At 36.3% G+C, this 18,806-nt stretch overlaps 1 protein-coding gene across 2 annotated transcripts in view; it reads right to left on the bottom strand.

Moving 5' to 3' along the window:
- PSME4 (proteasome activator subunit 4) overlaps nt 1-18,806 on the bottom strand; it is an 85,460-nt gene that overhangs the window by 3,670 nt on the left and 62,984 nt on the right. For both annotated transcript variants that reach the window (XM_084900798.1, XM_084900799.1), the window contains exons 28-44: nt 17,810-18,019; nt 16,702-16,838; nt 15,593-15,646; nt 15,154-15,283; nt 14,407-14,488; nt 13,708-13,861; nt 13,099-13,168; nt 11,788-11,913; nt 11,151-11,303; nt 8,701-8,805; nt 8,047-8,138; nt 6,577-6,708; nt 6,009-6,217; nt 5,685-5,770; nt 3,717-3,845; nt 2,418-2,573; nt 789-951 (exon numbers count right to left, since the gene is read on the bottom strand). In XM_084900798.1, the coding sequence (XP_084756924.1) occupies nt 789-951; nt 2,418-2,573; nt 3,717-3,845; nt 5,685-5,770; nt 6,009-6,217; nt 6,577-6,708; nt 8,047-8,138; nt 8,701-8,805; nt 11,151-11,303; nt 11,788-11,913; nt 13,099-13,168; nt 13,708-13,861; nt 14,407-14,488; nt 15,154-15,283; nt 15,593-15,646; nt 16,702-16,838; nt 17,810-18,019 (2,188 nt within the window). The remainder of the gene's footprint in view (nt 1-788; nt 952-2,417; nt 2,574-3,716; nt 3,846-5,684; nt 5,771-6,008; nt 6,218-6,576; nt 6,709-8,046; nt 8,139-8,700; nt 8,806-11,150; nt 11,304-11,787; nt 11,914-13,098; nt 13,169-13,707; nt 13,862-14,406; nt 14,489-15,153; nt 15,284-15,592; nt 15,647-16,701; nt 16,839-17,809; nt 18,020-18,806) is intronic.

Consider the following 18,806-nt stretch of genomic DNA (forward strand, 5'->3'; position numbering starts at 1 on the left):
TTTTTCCGCTGATCTTTTACAGAGTAGGAGGGAAGGAGGTGGGGAAGATAGAGAGGAACATTGATATGAGAGAAACACATCAATTGGTTGCTTCCTGCATGCACACCTGCAAGGGGCGGGGATGGAACCTGCAACCCAAGAACATGCCCTTGATGGGGAATCATACCCCTGACCTTGGGTATGTGGTATGACACTCTAACTGCTGAGCCCCACCAGCAAGGGCAATAAACTGTTCTTTAAAAACAAAACAAACAGAACTGCAATGTGTCTGTTTACTACAGACTCTATATTCTTTCTTTAGCAATAGAAGTTAAAGTGCTTTCCGATTTCCATTATCTATAATAATAAAAGCAGAATATGCTAGTTAGACCGGACATACTCTGGACAAAGCCAGGGCTGTGAGGGAAGCCCAGGTCTTGGGTGACAGAGGAAAGCCGGTGCCAGCAACCGGGGGAAGGAAGGCCTACTCTTGCACAGATTTTGTGCATCGGGCCTCTGGTATTTTAATAAAGATGTGTGTGTGTGATATATGTTTGTAGGAATATTATATGGTACACATGCAACATGGTGGACAGGGGCTTGAAGTTAAGAAAAAGGAAGCGTAACGATTTGGCTCAGCTTTTACATACCAGGTTTTGCCTTCTATATGCAAAGCTCGAGAGCAGAGAAACTGTTTCCAGTACCGAGCACAGACCCAGGGCACGTACAGTATTCAATAAATACTTGTAAATATTTGAATAAGCCTGGTTAATCTCCAAAGACTCTGTGTTTCCTACCAGTATTGTTACCTGCAGAAGGAATTGTATCTCCTACGAAACCAGGGTCTCGCTTTCTTTTCTTCGGTAGTTTTGTTTTGCAAAGTTGTTCAAAATGAATCTGCATAGGACTGTCTATGGTAAGGAAGTTACACTGTAACAGACCACTTAAGGTGGTCGCAGCCATTTCTCGAACCTGTAGAGATATAATCACTTGCATTAGAGCGGAGATCCCAAACCTACTAGAATATCAGAGGCTGGAGGGTGGTATGGGAACTGGAGTGGGGGCTTTCCCTGGCATTTGTATCGAGTTGTGTAAATGCCCCTTTGCAGCTTCTTAATAGAGATTTTTATCAGGTTGTCAAAGGGTCTGTAGCCTCAAAATTGAAAAAAGCCACTACATTCAGGTAAATGCATAACTATTTTATACAAAATCAAATTTCTCTATAAATTATTTTCCTACTGCTAAGTCTCCTTAAATATTACAAAGCTTTCTTTAAACACTTCTCATTTAGATTACTACAAAATTGTCAACATTATCGTAAGAGCTATATTTAATTATTAGTCAACATATCTCTTAAAAATTATAGTTTTAATAAAAGTCATCGCTATATTTATGGTAACAGTTACGTTTAAGCCTATTACATGAAGGAAAATATAAAATATATAAAAATGTTCTAAAACAAGGTCCAGAAAACGGTAAATTTTAACGCAATTGCTATAACCTTTAAAGTTAGTAAACACCGATTTCAGAGTTCCTACCTTGCCATTTCCACTCTTTAGTTAAAAACAATACAAGGAAAAGTTTGTACAATTTTACAGGTAGCTGTAAATACTTTCACTGAAGCCTGTCGGAGTTGTTGTCACCGCGGTGGGAGTGCCCTAAGGATTAGACAACTCTGCTCAAAGAGCACAAGAAGCTGGACTGGGAAAGGAACAGGCTCATCAGCGAAATGGAAAAATTCCCACTCCCAGTTCCCTATAGATGCAATCTATTTTTAGTGCTCTCAAATAAAATGTATCTTTAATGGGAGTGCTCCACTACATGGAAAACCCATTAAGTCATAAAATAAAGTGAAAAGTTACATCTTACTCCACATTTATCACAACATGCTTTTCTTCTATTAGGCTGTTTCAACAAATTAATGTTATCATATTGTACAAAATATTAATATCACACCACAAAAGTTACCTTTGGTTATTCTACTGAAGAAAATAAAAGGGAGCAACAATCCTTCCCTAAATTCACCAGATAATACATTTATGTGTAACTTTTTATTGTCTTGAAACTACCTTCATATACATTCCTATTAGTCATTTAAAAATCAGTAAGATACACAGAGCATTATCACCAGCAATTTCATAGATAAGGAAACTTAGCAATTTCATAGATAAGGGAACTTAGGTTCACAAACGTAACCTGCCCAACTGCAAACAGAAACCAGGGTAAGAACTGTCTAATGTTTGTTTCCGTTTGTATTACAGGAAATCATGAATAGGATATCAAAACTAATCCAGGAGGGCAACACTAAAATTAGTTACTTTTAGTGATTTATACTTTAACAAAACACTACTTATCAATGTGTAAATGCTACCTGAAGGGGAGCGATGTTGCCGCCTTTGAATTTCTTAAATTTCTATTTGCTTTAACTTTAATTTTACCTCCAGCTGTTCATCCTCCAGAAGACTTATGACCAGCCACCTGATACCTTTAACTGCATCTTCATTGTTTAGGAAAATAAAGAGGTTGTAAAATACCATGGTCTGGAGGTAGGTCAGCACTGTGTATCTAGCATGCCAAGAACTGCTTCTTGCTGTCTGCAGAAGAGAAGTATAAACAGTGAAAATAGTGTTGACAAGAACATGAGGTGACAGACATAGAAATGACACACAAATAAAATCTTCCAATATAATTCTATCTATGTTATGCGGATAGTTAGAGCAACCTCATCTTACAGCTCCTTCTAAATGAAAGGTTGTATGAGCTATTTTGGTAAATGTATTCAGAATATATGAATAGTGGAAGGTAAAGGGGAGAAATACACACATAAAAGTCCATTTTAGAAGAGAGAATTATTTATAATTCATGACTAACTTTTTCAAGGGTTGCATATTATTTTACTTTACTTTTCATAGTAGCAGGGTATTGAAAGCAAAAAAGATTGAGAACTACTAAATTCCACTACAAAAAAAAAAAACCCAAAATATTGTGCTGTTAAAATATTTTTTTGGTGTTAAACTTAAAAATCTGAAAACCATGGGGACATGTCCATTTAAAAATATATATATATATTTTATTAATTTTTTACAGAGAGGAAGGGAGAGGGATAGAAGACCAGAAACATCGATGAGAGATAAACATCTATCAGCTGCCTCCTGCACACCCCCCACTGGGGATATGCCAACCAAGGTACATGCCCTTGACCAGAATCGAACCCGGGACCTTTCAGTCTGCAGGCCGACGCTCTATCCACTGAGCCAAACCAGTTTTGGCGACATGTCCATTTTTATATTATACAGCACATGTGTGCCCGGGATAAACCTGAGCACACAGTATACTAAAAAGTGCTACCAGAAAATATATATTCACTTAGGTCTTTCTACCACAGGCTCGGAAATATAAGTGAATAACATAAGGGGGAAATGGTAAAAGGAAATGACCACCTCTTTCCCTCATTAAGCACTTTGTATTCAAGGTGCTTCAATAATTAACTCTATGTACACAGAATATCTGGGGTTGAGTGATCTTCCCAAGGTCATAGAAGCTGGTGACAGAGCCAGGTACATAATCTAGGTCTTTTTCTTGGGTCAGTACATGAACTCACTCATATTAAAAGAAAAATTAAAATGAAAACAAGTATCAGGTACTGTGTGCACTGCAGCTGACTTAGTGAAATTCTTAGAATAAGCCAAAATCCCAACAAAAAGATTTATCTATATATATTTGGTATTCACTCTTACTTGTTTTAGCACCTGAAGTACCAAAGGCACTTGATGAGGGTAAAGCAACCCCTGAGACATTAGTGATAAACATAACTTCGCATCTCTTTTCAGTTCATCGTAGCTATTGTCATTTTCCACTGGGGCAATCTAGAGAGTAAAACAAACCAAAGGCAAAAATTGGAAAATAACAGCCAATTAGTACACAGGCAACCAGCTTTCTTCCCCTCAGAATGAATTCCCTCTTGTCCTCTAAAAGTGAGCAATAATTTTTTAAAGTATCATATGAAGCACTGAATCACAACAAATTTAATGGCTTTAATCCACTGTAGTTGCCCTTCTTCCTGGTGCTCAAAGTGGCTCCTGCATCTTTTAACACAACTGTAGCATCCTGGGTTTCTGGTATGACAAGATGACCTGGGTTATCCTGTACATTTCTTGGACTAAACCTAAAATCAGCCATTTCTTCAGGCAGCTCTGGTTCTTCTAGTGGGAAATGACACTGAGAAAGTATAATCTGGACACCGGAGTATTGATGCTATTAGGCTGATTAGTGGTTCTGGGCCTTTTTGGTGGACATTGCTAGGGTATAAGCATATTTTCTAAATAGAAATGGGTCATGAGATTAAAATGATAGTTCCAAATTTAGGATTACAGGATTTTACTAAACAGCTTGGATTTTTATATATCCCTTGTCTCTCATGCTAAAAATCTTGGTTCCTACAGACAATTATTACTGCATTTGCTCTTTATTATACCTTACACATAATAGCTTCATTCCAATATTATTAATAAAGATATTATCCACAAGGCATGCATGAATTGCTGTGTTCTTAAAAATCCACTGCTCTGTGTTCTTATCCTACCAACCAGATACACAGTAAGGTAAGGCTCACTTATTTCATTTTGCCTTTTTTAAGGTACTTTCCTTCCATTTAATTTTAAAAGTGCTTATAGGGTCCTAAAGACAAATTAACAAACAAGGTACATTCACTCTAGCTTCTTTTGTCTCCCCCAACCCTTAAATAAGTATCTTTTCAAATACTCTAAATGTATTTTCTTGTTTCTTTTTAAAGTAGTTTTAATTTCTAAAAATAAATTATTTTTCTCTAACACACTAAGGACTATACCAACTTAGGTGAGAGATTCAAAGCTTGTATTATGAAATTTCTTTGCATGCCCCATCTTCACCAAGTTTTCACTGTCCTTACCCAAACCTCAGACAGGCTCCTTCTGAGCCCTCTTTTTGATCTTAGTTTTATCACCTCCAACCTCTGACCAGATGAGTAATTAAAACCACCTCAGGTCAGACCTTTCATCAAATAAAATTTCAAAGTCACCATACAAATATCTTCCTGTAGATATTTGTTAAAACCAATTATAATGTCATTTACCACTGTAAAATAAATACAATATATTGAACATTTTTATATTCAGATTCGTATTAAGTATTAAAAATTCAGAAAAAGCTATATTCAAAATTTCATTGTGGCTTTTCTTTTTAGCTATCAGTATTTTCTTTCTTTCTTTCTCTCTCTTTTTTTTTTTTTAATATATTTTATTGATTTTACAGAGAGAAAGGGAAAGAGATAGAGAGCTAGGAATGTCGATAAGAGAGAGACATCGACCAGCCACCTCTTGAACACCCCCTACCGGCGATGTGCCCACAACCGATGTACATGCCCTTGACCAGATCGAACCTGGGACCCTTCAGTCCTCAGACCGATGTTCTACCACTGAGCCAAACCGGTTTCGGCTATTTTCTTAAACTATTACTTAGAAATTGACTATTAGTGAAATATGTTTCATCTTATCTAATATTCAAAAGATTATTTCAATATAAAACCACTATCACCTAATGATTTTCCTGTGACTACTCTATTTTTTGAAGATACAACCAAATCATACACAGTCTGAAAACTATCAACCATATAAATTCCCTTTGAAGGTCAAAAGGGGATGTAGTCCTCATTTTAGCCATTAACTTACCTTAAAAAACAAAGGTAACAGCTGAAGTTGTTCTGTGACTGCTGTAGAGAAGGATCTTCCTGCACTCGCCATCAGCCATTTCAATACTGTTTGGAAATGAAAACCCAGAATCAGTCTTCGCTATAATCGGACCACAAACTATAATAGAATAGTCTTGTGGTGCTGTGTCATACACTTTGACAGTGCTTCAATGTTACTAAACAGATTGTTTATATTACTTCTTAAATGATTTTTTACCACAATTAAAAGGGTGAAAAAAGCCTTAAGAAAATATAAATGTCTGTTTTTCTTTTTAAGTGAGTATCTACTAATTTAGCCACTCACTAGTTTTTAAGAGTTTAATGCCCTGAGTTCGTTCATCTTCTTCACCAATTCCATTTTCTTCCATGACATGGTTCTGAATCTCTTCATCCACTTCCATGAGGGGCTTCAATTTCTCTAAAATGCGAGCAGTAAACTCAGGAACGCGAGGGGATGCTGTTGGCGCGGTGTTTGGCAAAGAAACATCAATCATGAATATGTAGGTCAGCACACTATAAAATGAAATAGGTACCGTAAGAAGAGATCCCACATCCTCAATAAAACTAGGGCTCAAAAGCTATAACCCACCCAAGACAAGTCCTAGAGAAGGTCTCTTGTGCTGTGCCTCCAACTCTAGAGGTAATAAACACGGAGCGTGCCGACTTTCATCTCTGACTTGGTGAGCCCACTGCCACCCTATTTTACATGCAGAGCCGCTTGTCTAGTGTGTACACCACCATAAAAAACAAAATCTGAAGAAGAGCATACTATGAAACTCAATAGTAACATAACCAGTATGCATTCCTAGGAATTAAAATTCACTAAGAAGAGCTCAAGAGGTATACCATACCACGGAGAGAATAATACCTACCTCCCTATTCTTTCCCTGACATTTTTGTAAACCTGGGTGAGTTTGGGTTCCAAGTACTTCAACAGTCTGTGCAACAGCTCAGGCACTCTCCACTCTTGCTGGGCAAGGCCACCTTGCAGTACATAGAGGCGACTAAAATGAAAACACAGGAGAGTTGTGTTAGAGTCTTTACATACTGATGGTATAGATTAATGATGCCTGTGTTTCACTGAAAACCGTCTCATTTTCTCAGCAACAACCACAAAACCTAATTCAAAAATGGGCAAAAGACTGAATAGGCATTTCTCCAAATTCAAAACATCATCTTTATGAAGAGTTTATTATATTTCCTGCACCATTTTCTTTGTATACTCTTATCATCTCCACTACTATAATCAAAAGAAATACAGATTTGAGAATACTATTTTTTTGGTAAAGTATCTTTTCTTTTGCTTGTTTAAATATATTTTGTTGATTTTTTTTACAGAGAGGAAGGGAGAGGGATATAAAGTTAGAAACATCAATGAGAGAAACATCAATCAGCTGCCTCTGGAATGCCCCTGACTGGGGATGTACCAAGGTACATGCCCTTGACCGGAATTGAACCTGGGACCATTCAGTCCGCAGGCCGACACTCTATCCCCTGAGCCAAACTGGCTAGTGCCAGAATACTATTTGAGTTAATCTCTAAGCATCAGAATTCTCCCCACCAATTAAGAAAAATAATCATTCCCTTTGTTAATGGGACTATCTATATTTCTCTCTTATCCACTAATTTGTTCTCAGCTCCTTATACACCACTAAGTATATTTTCCCTCAAAAGATTATTCTCTTCTTTCCTCATGGGAAAGAATGAACAATGAGAAACTATAGCACAAAAGGCAGTCCTGATATAAAAGACTTGACAGTGACAAAGGCTGAATCTACCTTCTATTTAAATTGCTCAGGTTGCTTCCATTTCTCTTACTTGTCCCTATTGAGAAATAACTGTATTTAGTATCATGTCGTACGGAAATGGTTCACATATCTCACAAGATTTACAGTTGACCCTTAAACAACACGGAGAACAGGGGTGCCAACTCCTGAGCAGTCAAAAATCCCCATGTAACTTTAGACTTCCCCCAAATTTTAGTTGTCTCCCAGTATGTGTAGAGGGATTGGCTGCAGGACCCTCCTGTGGATGCCAAAATCTTCGGATGTTCAAGTCCGCTATATAAAATGGCATAGAACAATGCATACGGCCGGCCCTCTGCATCTGAAAATTCCTAACAGTATTTTCCATCCAAGGTTGGTTGAACCCTCGAATGTGAAAGCTGGGGATGTAGAGGACTGACTGTATACTTACTGGGGGGAGAGAAAAATCTGCATAAAAGTGGACCAGCACAGTTTAAACCAATGTTAACTCTAGTTATGAAGTGTAGGCAGTTCATTTCCATTCATACGTCAAGCACAAACATGCTATCTTTCCTTAACTGTGTAAGTTTTATTTACCATGCATCTACAAAGGAGCCACCTTCACCACTCAATGGTGATTCCAACAGCAGCTCAAAAAGCCAATGAAGTTTCCGGGGATCTCTGCTTTCCTGTGTTGAAATATAAAATGATGATTAAAACAGGAGTCCTACAATGCTGTAAATGAGTCAGATCCTTTTACTTTGGAAATATAAATATATATATTTATAAATAAAAGGATAGAGGAAGAAAATCGAATTAAAAGTCACAAGTGAGTCAAATCCAAATTATGTTATCATAGCTCATGTTAAAAAGATAAACAGTGAGAAAATTGTTAGCTAAATGGCTTTTCTTTAAATCAGAGTATACAAGTTATGGACATATTTAGTGTTAAAAATAATACCAACAACCTTGCATAATCTGGCTTTTACTACATGAAAGTTACATATGATTGGACTTGTTATCTATTCTAAAACAATGTATTACTATGGCCGAGAGGATATGATAATCTCTTAAGGTTATCACTCCAGGCTTATTTGAAAGACTAAACAGAACCATTTCCAATTATCTTAAAATGACACAACTTTGAGCAAAATTTCAAGATTCAGGAAGTATAAGGAGAATCCACAGATTTTGAGACAAGATATAAAAGTTTGAATACATCAGTTAGACACAGAAGCAAGCAGAACTCACACAGGACGTTGCTATACAAGTCCCCCAGTCGTTGTAAGTCTCCACGGTAATGTTGGACAGCGCTGTCCTAAGCAGAGGGCACAGAAGCTCCCAGAGCTTCTCCACCTGCTCAAAACAAAATGCACGGAAAACACTCAGAACATCTGTTTTCGGCTCCTTTCCAGGAAACATATACACACACAAACTGATACTGTATTTAAGTTATTTCTTTAAAAAAAAAAAATCACTTCTAAGAACACCTAAATAATCCAGAAAAGTAACTTCACTATATTATCATCACACACTCAGCTATAATGTGACTTTGTTTTTCCAAAAACACTATTTAGAAAAGAGAAGACCCCTTATATGATTCCTTAACAAAATCATTTAATTTCTCTTAAAGAGAAGTTCTCTTTACATTTTTGACTAATACAGCATACCGGGCTGGGAGAAAAAACCTCCATCATTTCGAAAATGTTATCTGCTTGCCCAGCCGGTGTGGCTCAGTGGATGAGTGTAGACCCATGAACCAAGAGATCGCCAGTTCAATTCTTAGCCAGGACACAGGTTGTGGGCTTGATCCCCAGTGTTCAAGAGGCAGCCAATTGATGATGTCTCTTAGAGATGCTTCTCTCCCTTATCTCACTAAAAAATCAGTAATAATTTTTAAAAAATTCTATGACTAAGAACTATAATCTCTTAAAAATTCATGCTTATTGAGGTCATTTGATTGAATCCTACTTTAGGAAAATATGACAAATTAAAACAATTTCTTATTAAGTCTGAAGTATAATCTTCAAATGCCAAGTTTTGAATTACTATCAATAGCCTTTATGAAATGTTGAGTCATACAGAGATTGCAAATATATATATAGATGCTTATCACAATTTAATGAGAATACAAATCACCTTGGGATCTTGATCAAATGTAGACCGACTCATTAGATCAGGGCGGGACCTGAGATCCTCCTTTCCTAACAAGCTGCCAAGTGATGTCCATGGACTGCACTTGAGTCAAAAGGACGAATGGGGAGGGAGGAATGGGATAAAGTTTCCAGTGGTAGCACCAGGCACTGATTAAAAGTAATAATAAGAGCCATGGCCAGGGTCTCAGTTGGCTGAATGTCACTCCATGCACTGAGAGGTCGCCAATCCAATTCCCAGTCAGGGCACATGCCCAGCTTGATCCCCAGTAGGGGGTGTGCAGGAGGTAGTGTATCAATGTTTCTACGCCACCCCCCTCCCTTACTCTCTAAAATCAATAGCATATTTTAAAAATAAATAAAACAAATAAAATCGTTTCATGATATGTGAACAGGAAAAAGGCAATAATATAAATTAACAAAGTTTTATTTCATAAGTGATGTTAATACATATAACTAAATTAACATATTAAGAAGCATTCACAGGCCTCCTAAAAGTATGTGTAATTAAGCTGGCCCAAAACAATATTTGTGTTTTCTTTGAGGAAATGGTGGCCTACCTTATATTCAGGCATTGCAGACATTTTGCCTGGTTATTTTCAGCCTAGTGCATTTTGCTAAGAAACTAACCTTAGGGCAGATATATAGAACTAAATTTTACAATTAAAAAGCAGGATACTCAAAAGAAGGGTGTCAAAACTCAAGGTGCCTCTAAGACCAAATGTGTTGTGTGTGTAGATGGGGACAGGGGTTTACTGAGAACTAGCAAGTGCCCCATGAAGGAGAAGCCCAGGAGCAGCACCAGCAACAGATTCAATGCAACAGTGTGGAACCAGCATTCCAGGACCTTCGTATTTTTCAAGGGAAAAAGAAATATTTATATATGACATATCCTGGTTTTCCCCTGGTGTTGGCAAATAATTCAAAATTTAAAAGATATTGAATGTTGTCTATATACCAAGGGGTTGTGACTTATACTCAAAAGCAATATGGAATTGAACAATTCAAATTTTTTTTTTGTTTTAACAGATTATTTATTAATGTCATTCTAAACATTACATAAATACAACCTAAACATTATAAAGTATCAAACTTTGATATTTCTCTGTCTTTCCCTTGCTCTGAAAATCAATGGAAAAATATCCGTGGGTGAGCATCTAAAAAACAAAACTAAACACATGCCAGGTTTCGGGCTTGATCCCCAGTAGGGGGCATGCAGAAGGCAGCTGGTCAATGATTCTCTCTTATCATTGATGTTTCTGCCTCTCTCTCCCTCTCTGAAACCAATAAAAATATATTACAAGATAAATAAATAATAATAAAAATATACTCAAGCAATTTGGAAGCAACTTATTCATCTTCTCCTCACTGCATATTTACTCATACAAAGTACTCAGTTATAGAAGTAGTTCTTCACCTCTGTTAGGAATTCAGCAAATATTTGTTGAATGAATCAACTATGAATTGAAATGGACCTAATGTACTGAGACTTACTACATAAATGGAAAATGTAGCTTTAATAGGGAATGTGCTGTACAAATACATCACCTTTTCAAATGTCCAATGCTTAGAACCTCTGATTAAACCAGCTATAATTTCTGCAACACATCGCTGGGTGCTTTCATGTGAATCTGCAACCAAACGTTCTAAATGGGGCTTCAGCACTGGCAAAAAGGCATCATCAAAATTTCTGAATATACCCTATAAAAACAAAGATAAGAAAGTTACTCAGTACTTAAATAACTACCATCCCCATTTGTTTACTATGTTACTACTGTACTTAAAACCCAGTTCTCCCTTCTAGAACTTTGTATTTTATTGTGCCATGTAAAATGACAGTACTCTTATCATTTTAACTTAGAGGTACTATTTTATTTAAACAGAAATAATCTTTCTGCCCTTAAAAATAGCACACACCCCCTTTAAAAAATAACATGAACATCAAATGAAGCTTAGTTTTGTGGGTTTTTTGTTTGCTTCAACTGCTGATTACAAAGAATAAGGGGGAAAATCATTTTTAATATAGAGTGCTAGGATCAATATGATCGGCAAACCTTCCAGAGGCATTTTAAATGAAAATAAGAGATGACTAAATTCAAATTTTGATCAAATACTTTAAAAACATATAAACCTACAAACTGACAGTCACTAAGCTTTATGAAGAAGGCATATAAATAACAGTTACCTTAAAGAGGCAAAAACGTCGAGGATTAAATTTATCTTTTCCTTTTCTGTCTTCTAAAGATAGAAAAGTAATTAATTGTTCAACAAACTTAGGATCAGAAAAATGATCAAAGATGATCTGTTCTGCCTGTAAAGTTTAAGGAAAAGAACAAATGTTTAAAATGTATTTAAAAACAATTCTGAAAACATTAAAATTCATCTAAAAAGTTCTGATAGCGAACAGTAAGCTGCTATTTTTGTTCTAAAGAATTTTTAGCCCTAGCTGGTTTGATTCAGTGGCTATTTTTGAGCCTGCAGACTGAAGGGTCCCACATTTGATTCTGGTCAAGGGCAAATGCCTGGGTTGCAGGCTCAACAATCCCCAGTAGGAGGCATGCAGGAGGCAGCCATCAATGATTCTCACCATTGATGTTTTAGTCTCTCCCTTCCTCTCTGAAATAAATGAAAATATATATTTTTTTTAAAAGAAAATTTTTAATTCTCATAAAGGCTTTCTAAAATCCATATAATATCACTTCCTAAAAATGCAAAATCCATAAAAGTAGCTAAGTTTCCTTCATCTTCAAGTATGGATTCCATTTCTCACACTATGAATTAAAATCCAAAAATCTGCTTAGGAAATGAAGGTTTTATGCTATTGTACCATCCTGTGTGAAATTTAGAAAAAGTCCCCAAACTGCACACCCAATTCCAGCAAATTACTTCCATATTTATATAGCATCAGAAGTTGAAAGATAAATTTTGTTCAGAATTAGAAAATGCGTCTGCTACACTAATAACTTAATTGAGGAAGACATAAACTTAAAAGTCCTTAAGTCAATTTTCAAGCTGACAAATGATTTGTGAAGACTAATGAGTTCTAAGTTAAATCTATTAACATCTATGTACTGGGTAACTATCATTTACATACAATAAAAAACCAAAGCCAGTCATTATCCTTGCTTTCAAGAAGCTTGTTAGACAGAAATAGTACAGAAAACAAGCCAATAACTATACACAGTAGTGCCCAAGTAAGTGCCAAGTGGGGTAGTAACTTGAGAGTAACCTTAGATACAAAAAGACTTCATTTTTCTTCCCAATTTGTGTGTTTCAGTACAGCACTGTGTTAAATACCAGTAAATGTGTACTCCCTTACTCCACCCTACCCACCTCCCTTATTCTCCCCTATTCTGTCAGACTCTATTTAACCCAGAATTATACTGAAACACACAAATTGGGGAGAAAAATGAACTGAATTTGAAATGTATCTGACTATAAGTAAGCTGCATTTGAACCAGGGTGAGTGCTCTCACGGTGAAAATGGAATGCTTACCTCTGTCAAATCCTCCCTGCTCCTGCCAAGCTTGGGCTGCTCTTCTACACCAGCATAAACAACCATATTCCTATACAGTAAGAGTTTAAATTGTAATACACATAAGAAAATATAACAGAGCTTCGTGGATAGTATGCATTAAAGGTACTTTTAATAAACTCTAATTAGATGCCACATTTGGGGATAGGAGTACATCACTAACAACCCTGGCCTTAAAAAATCCATCAGATCACTGTGTCCTTATGACATAAATTATTGGAGTCAACAATAAGAGATAAACAAGCATTTCTCTGGGCTGGTTTAGGCATGTTTAGTATTAATAGGTAGGAATATAATTAAGAGCAGCTATTAACAAACACCTAGACATATAATGGTGGGACTAAGAAAGCCTAAAGGTTTCAGTGGGAAAACAAGAAAAGAGGCAGGATCAAGGCATAGCATTGGCAGTAGTCAAGAAAAAGAGGAAAAGGGAAAACCTTAACAGTGTATTTTTGGTGATTGAGTCCAATTGCTTCAAGTGCTTCTGAACATCCCCAGAAGTTCAAAGATAAACAAATTGCATCAAAGATCATCAGTTCAATAATAAAGTGCATGGGAAGTTGTACTTACTGTGGCCAGGTGTAGTATCCCCAGTGAGTTTTTTCCACAAAGCAACTTGACTCCCATTCTTTTTTAGTTTTTGGTATACTTTTGCTATCATAATGCAACCAATGATTATCAGGCCTATCACCAGCAAGAATTTGGGTGGATTTAGGGTATCCGCCTGAGGAAAAGACAAATTACATTTGATGAACTTAAAAATATGTGTGCCATAATTATTCTCAACTTTTAATCAATAGGATTAGTGTGACTCTGCCTTCATAACAGAACTCTCTTACAATTGGCACAAGGCAAGGCTGACCAAGTATATCTAGTCTTTACTAAGCTAACTGTTTTCCTTTATAATACTAGTGACCCTGAGCACGAATCCATGCTTGAGAAGCTTGCTGCCGCTTGCCTCAGCTGGCTGCCCCATCCACAGCCACTTGTAGCTCTCCACCATTCCTATCTCGCTGCCCCGCCCTCCTGTAGCTCTCCCCTGCTTGTAGCTCGCTGCCCCACACTCCTGCTGATTGTAGTTATGTGATGGCGTCCAGACCAATTTGCATATTACCCTATTATAAGTATAGATTTTAAACTTTGTACTAAAATGATTTTATACTTGTATAGTTTGTTTAGAAAAATATTTGAGATCAAGAACTAAATACTTTGAAAAAAAACTTCCAAGTCTGCTGAGAAGCACTATTAATTAGATTTGGTAGTACTTACTGATTTCATAGGGGTTGATGGTCAGCTTTTTATGGGTCCTTTTTAGCTGCTTAAGAATACCAGCAACAGCTGAGATTGCCATCTGAAAACCAAACAAGGTGGATGTGTCAACTTTTTAAATCTCTTTAATGGTTGCCTGCTTAATCAAAGCAGAAGCTGGATTTTCTTTCAAGAATCTAGAAATACCTCACCCAGTGATACCCGGTGGCACATGTAAGTGCTAAATCTGACCTGGAAGGAGTCACTCACAGTTCTTACTCTTGGACCTTCATCCTTCATGCTTGTCTTTGCCTAGAAAACTCTGATCTTTTCTTCATTACACCAGTACATGCCCATTCTTCAAATCTCAGCCAAAACATTTCTTAAGGATCTTTCTCCAATGTACTAGCAAAGGTCAGTCCCACCTTGTACCCCACCTCGAATACTTTGCAAGTAAAACAAAAAAGTTGTATCCTCAGACATCTTTCGCTTCCTGTACCACTTCATAGAATTAACTTCTATAGGTCAATCTTTCCCATTAACCTGTAAACTTGTTCCCTGCTATCTCTCCAGTGTTGAAAGGTAGTGTCCAAACATGTCCTCATGTATTTATTAGCCGAGTTATCATCTCTCAACCCAAAGAGGTGGACTTCAAATCAATGCACTCCAAGATATTTATTAAGTGTGTCTTGTTTGTGAAGAATTTAAAGGCTTCATGTGAGGTAAAAATGATCAAACCCAAGATTATAACTAAAATAAGATACCTACCTTTCGAACTACAATTGCATCATGGTTGAGATTCTCAATAAAAAAACGTATGGCACGAAGAGGTAACACTCGGTCATCTCTCAAGAGCAGAGACAGAAGCCCAATGCCTATATGTTCAAATTTCCAGGGCCTAAAAAGGGGAGGGGGAAACAAAATAACAAAACATATTGCTCATAAAACAACTTAACAAAAACAAAACAAAAAAACACAACTGAATTTGAAACATTTTTAAGTATCCCAAATTAAAATAGGTATACTGAAGAACATCCCTCCTATTATTAGTCCCAAACTTCCTCTCTTAGTCTTGTAAATTCATGAATCAGACCACAATACTTTTGTGATACAGTCTTTCATGGCTTCCAGGACAGAAAACTCCTGTAGTATTTAAAATTAAAATTTAATTCTCAATTTTTGAGAATTAAAAATTTTATATACTTACAGATTTCTCTGCTCCACACCATCTAGCAAAGTGTTTACCAAATTTTCATAGTTCCTTTAAAAAAAAAAAAAAAAAAGTTCAGGTGAGGTATTGTTTTAACAAAGTACTAAGATGAACATAGACAAAGTGATAATATAAATTCAAATTCTGGCTAGATTCAACCTCTCACTGGTGAGAAGCAAACCAGGGTAAAAGCAAATGAATAAACAGAGACACTGGGAAAAGAACTTGAAGGGTACAAAGAAAACCAAAAAAAGTATTATGCTAGGTACAGAGCAACTCAACTGTTCCTGAGTGGACGTTCAAAAGTCAATTTGTGAGTAGTGATCATTAGTTGGGAGTGTCTGCCCATGCGGCACTCCAAGTGTATACATAAGGTAGGCTACTATATAAGTTTATATTTTTATATAGATATTGGAAAAAATTAATAAGCATATTCATTAGGCAAAGAAACAAATCAAGATAGGAAGGCCCCTGCTTGAGTTTTATCACTGAAGCACTGAAGTGCTTTGGATTCAAAAAACTAGAAACAGGTTACTGATATCCTGATACCAAATTTGTATAAATCTGATCAAAAAGCAATTATTTATAAGTGCCATGAGAGATAAATGTGTTGAAACTTGAGTTAGTTTTTAATAACTGATATTTGTACTTAAAAATCAAAGAGAAATCACACTGAAAAAAGATATGATAGTATGATTAAGTTTATTTTAAGATGGTGTTTCCCAACTCCATAGCTAAAAGCAGGGGTCTTCAAACTACGGCCCTCGGGCCACATGCGGCCCGCAGAGGAGTCTGATCCGGCCCGCCAGGTTTTTTGGGCAGTGAGCGCAGCCGAGGTGTTACAGTAGAAATTAGTAGTTCATATAGTCCGGCCCTCCAGCTCTCTGAGGGACCGTGATCTGGCCCCCACTTTAAAAAGTTTGAGGACCCCTGGCTAAAAGTGTCAATCCGGGAGCTTCACAGTGATCATTTCCTCACATTTCTTTATTTCTTACAGAATCGATGTGTGAATTTTATTACTTAGTTATGGTTCACCTACATTTTAGATATCTAAAACTCACTATCTATAATGTAATCTTCTTTGACAAGTAGGCACGTTTAATTACCTTAGGGCATCAGCATTCTTTACTTGTTGGCGTCTAAGTCCTTCTTTTATTTCTTCTAAGCTAGGCATCATCTGGTTGGTAGAGGGGTTTTTTGATTGTTGAAGCATTTCTGCTATTTCAACACATGACTTGGGAATCTTATTAAAAAGAAAAGCCAGGGGGAAAAGTGAAGTACTGACACATACTACAACATGGATGAATTTTGACAATATTATGGTAAGTGAAAGAAGCCAGATATAAAAGGCCACATATTGTATGGTTCCATTTATATGAAATGTCCATTACAGGTAAGTTCACAGAGAAAAGAAAATAGACGAGTGGTTTTCAGAGGCCACAGGAATGGGGGAACTGGGAAGTAACTGTTGCAGTTTCTTTTTGACTGAGGAAAAGGTTCTGAATTAGAGTAGTGATAGCTGTACAACCCTGTGAATACACTATTGTTGAGTGAATGTTTGGAATGTGAATTACATTGAAATTAAAAAAAAATTTTTTAGCAGTTTAATCTAACGACAGCTATAAATAGCAAAAGTGTGTCATAAAAAAGGAATACATTTAGAGCAGTGATTTTTACGCCAACATAACCACTGTAGAAAAGAGGAGCATTCAACTGTGCTCACATCTCTTTTGGCCATCCCGATTCTAATGGGTGCCTAATATGCATTTGAAGATTTGTAGATGATCTACTGCTACATCTCTCCATTTGAGCATCCAGGAACCTATATTCTCTACATTTTCATTTGTCAAATCATTTCATTTCTATTTTCTTCACTATAAATTATGAACCCAGTGGCCAGTATGAATAGCACTGTAAAATATCGCTTCTTTGAAAAATGAGGCCACAGCATGTACAGGGCATGATGGTAATTACAACAATGCAATAACCCTTTGTGGCCCCTTGGAAGAGAGCAGTCTAGCTCCCTCCTGGCCATGCTCCAATCTCCCATTCCACTCTGCTATCTACAGTAAAAACCACAAAGAAAACAAAACAAATGCTTTTAAAAATTAATTATCAAGATTATTACAGAAAAAAAAAATAAGAAAAATAGAAAAGCATTTTAACAGGGTAGTATTTCCACTAAAATCTGAATTACAAAATGGCTATGCTTACCGTGAAGTCCAAGCCAATTGTTTCATACTGACGATGAATCTTTTCTGCAAGGTCATCAAACAGTCTCACTATTGATGGTTTTTCCAGGGACATGGCTTTGCTAAGACCAGAAGAAACAATTGCTGGCCAAGTCTGTACAATACAGTCCCAATCATGAAGGTTTGCCAAGCATACGCCACTGTGATTTCCAAGGAGACAATACAAGGCACCCTGTAGGAAAAAATTAATATGGAACTAAGAGGCCACTCACCTACACAATGGTTTTAGATTTACTAAACACTGATTAAATTCTTTTTTTTTTTTTTTGGACCCCCATCCACTCCCACCCATCTGATTAAATTCTTGATTCTGTTCAGCACAATAGGTTCACAAATTTGTTTGTCATATTACTTTTAGAAATTTGAATTTGATGTTTAAGTGTCAATCAGTAATATTTTCTCTAAGTCATTTAATAGGGTGCTAGCTCAAAAAATGGATAATATAAAAGTGAAAGGATTTTGTTTTTAAGACAAAGTTTCCATCCCAAGTCTCTTGTACTACAACTATATAGTAAAGATCATGAAATAAATAAGTGTATACACACACACACACACATACACACACACACACACACACCACTCTTTGCATTTTAGGACATAATGGGTAGGACATAACTACTTTCTAAAGTAGTTAACATATCTTTCCCATGTACTTGCTCAAGTATATAAAAACTAGGTTACTTAATTATACTTTGTATTTTACAGTCATAAAAGTTCAATAGGTATCCCTTTTCAATGAAAAGAACAATTAGTACCAAAACATTTCCTTAACATTTATCCTAACTAAACTAAGATCAGACTTCTTACCCACCTGATGCTGTACTCCTCTTTACAAGTTCTCTTAAGGTCACTTTTTAAGCTCACCTATACTGATTTAATAGACATTTTTCAATTTTGATATTACTTAACCTATCTAATTTTATACATTTAAAATGCTTTCAGTAAGATCAATAACATAC

Source organism: Pipistrellus hanaki (genome assembly GCF_964339955.1).
Source record: "Pipistrellus hanaki genome assembly, chromosome: 12".
NCBI lineage: Eukaryota > Metazoa > Chordata > Mammalia > Chiroptera > Vespertilionidae > Pipistrellus > Pipistrellus hanaki.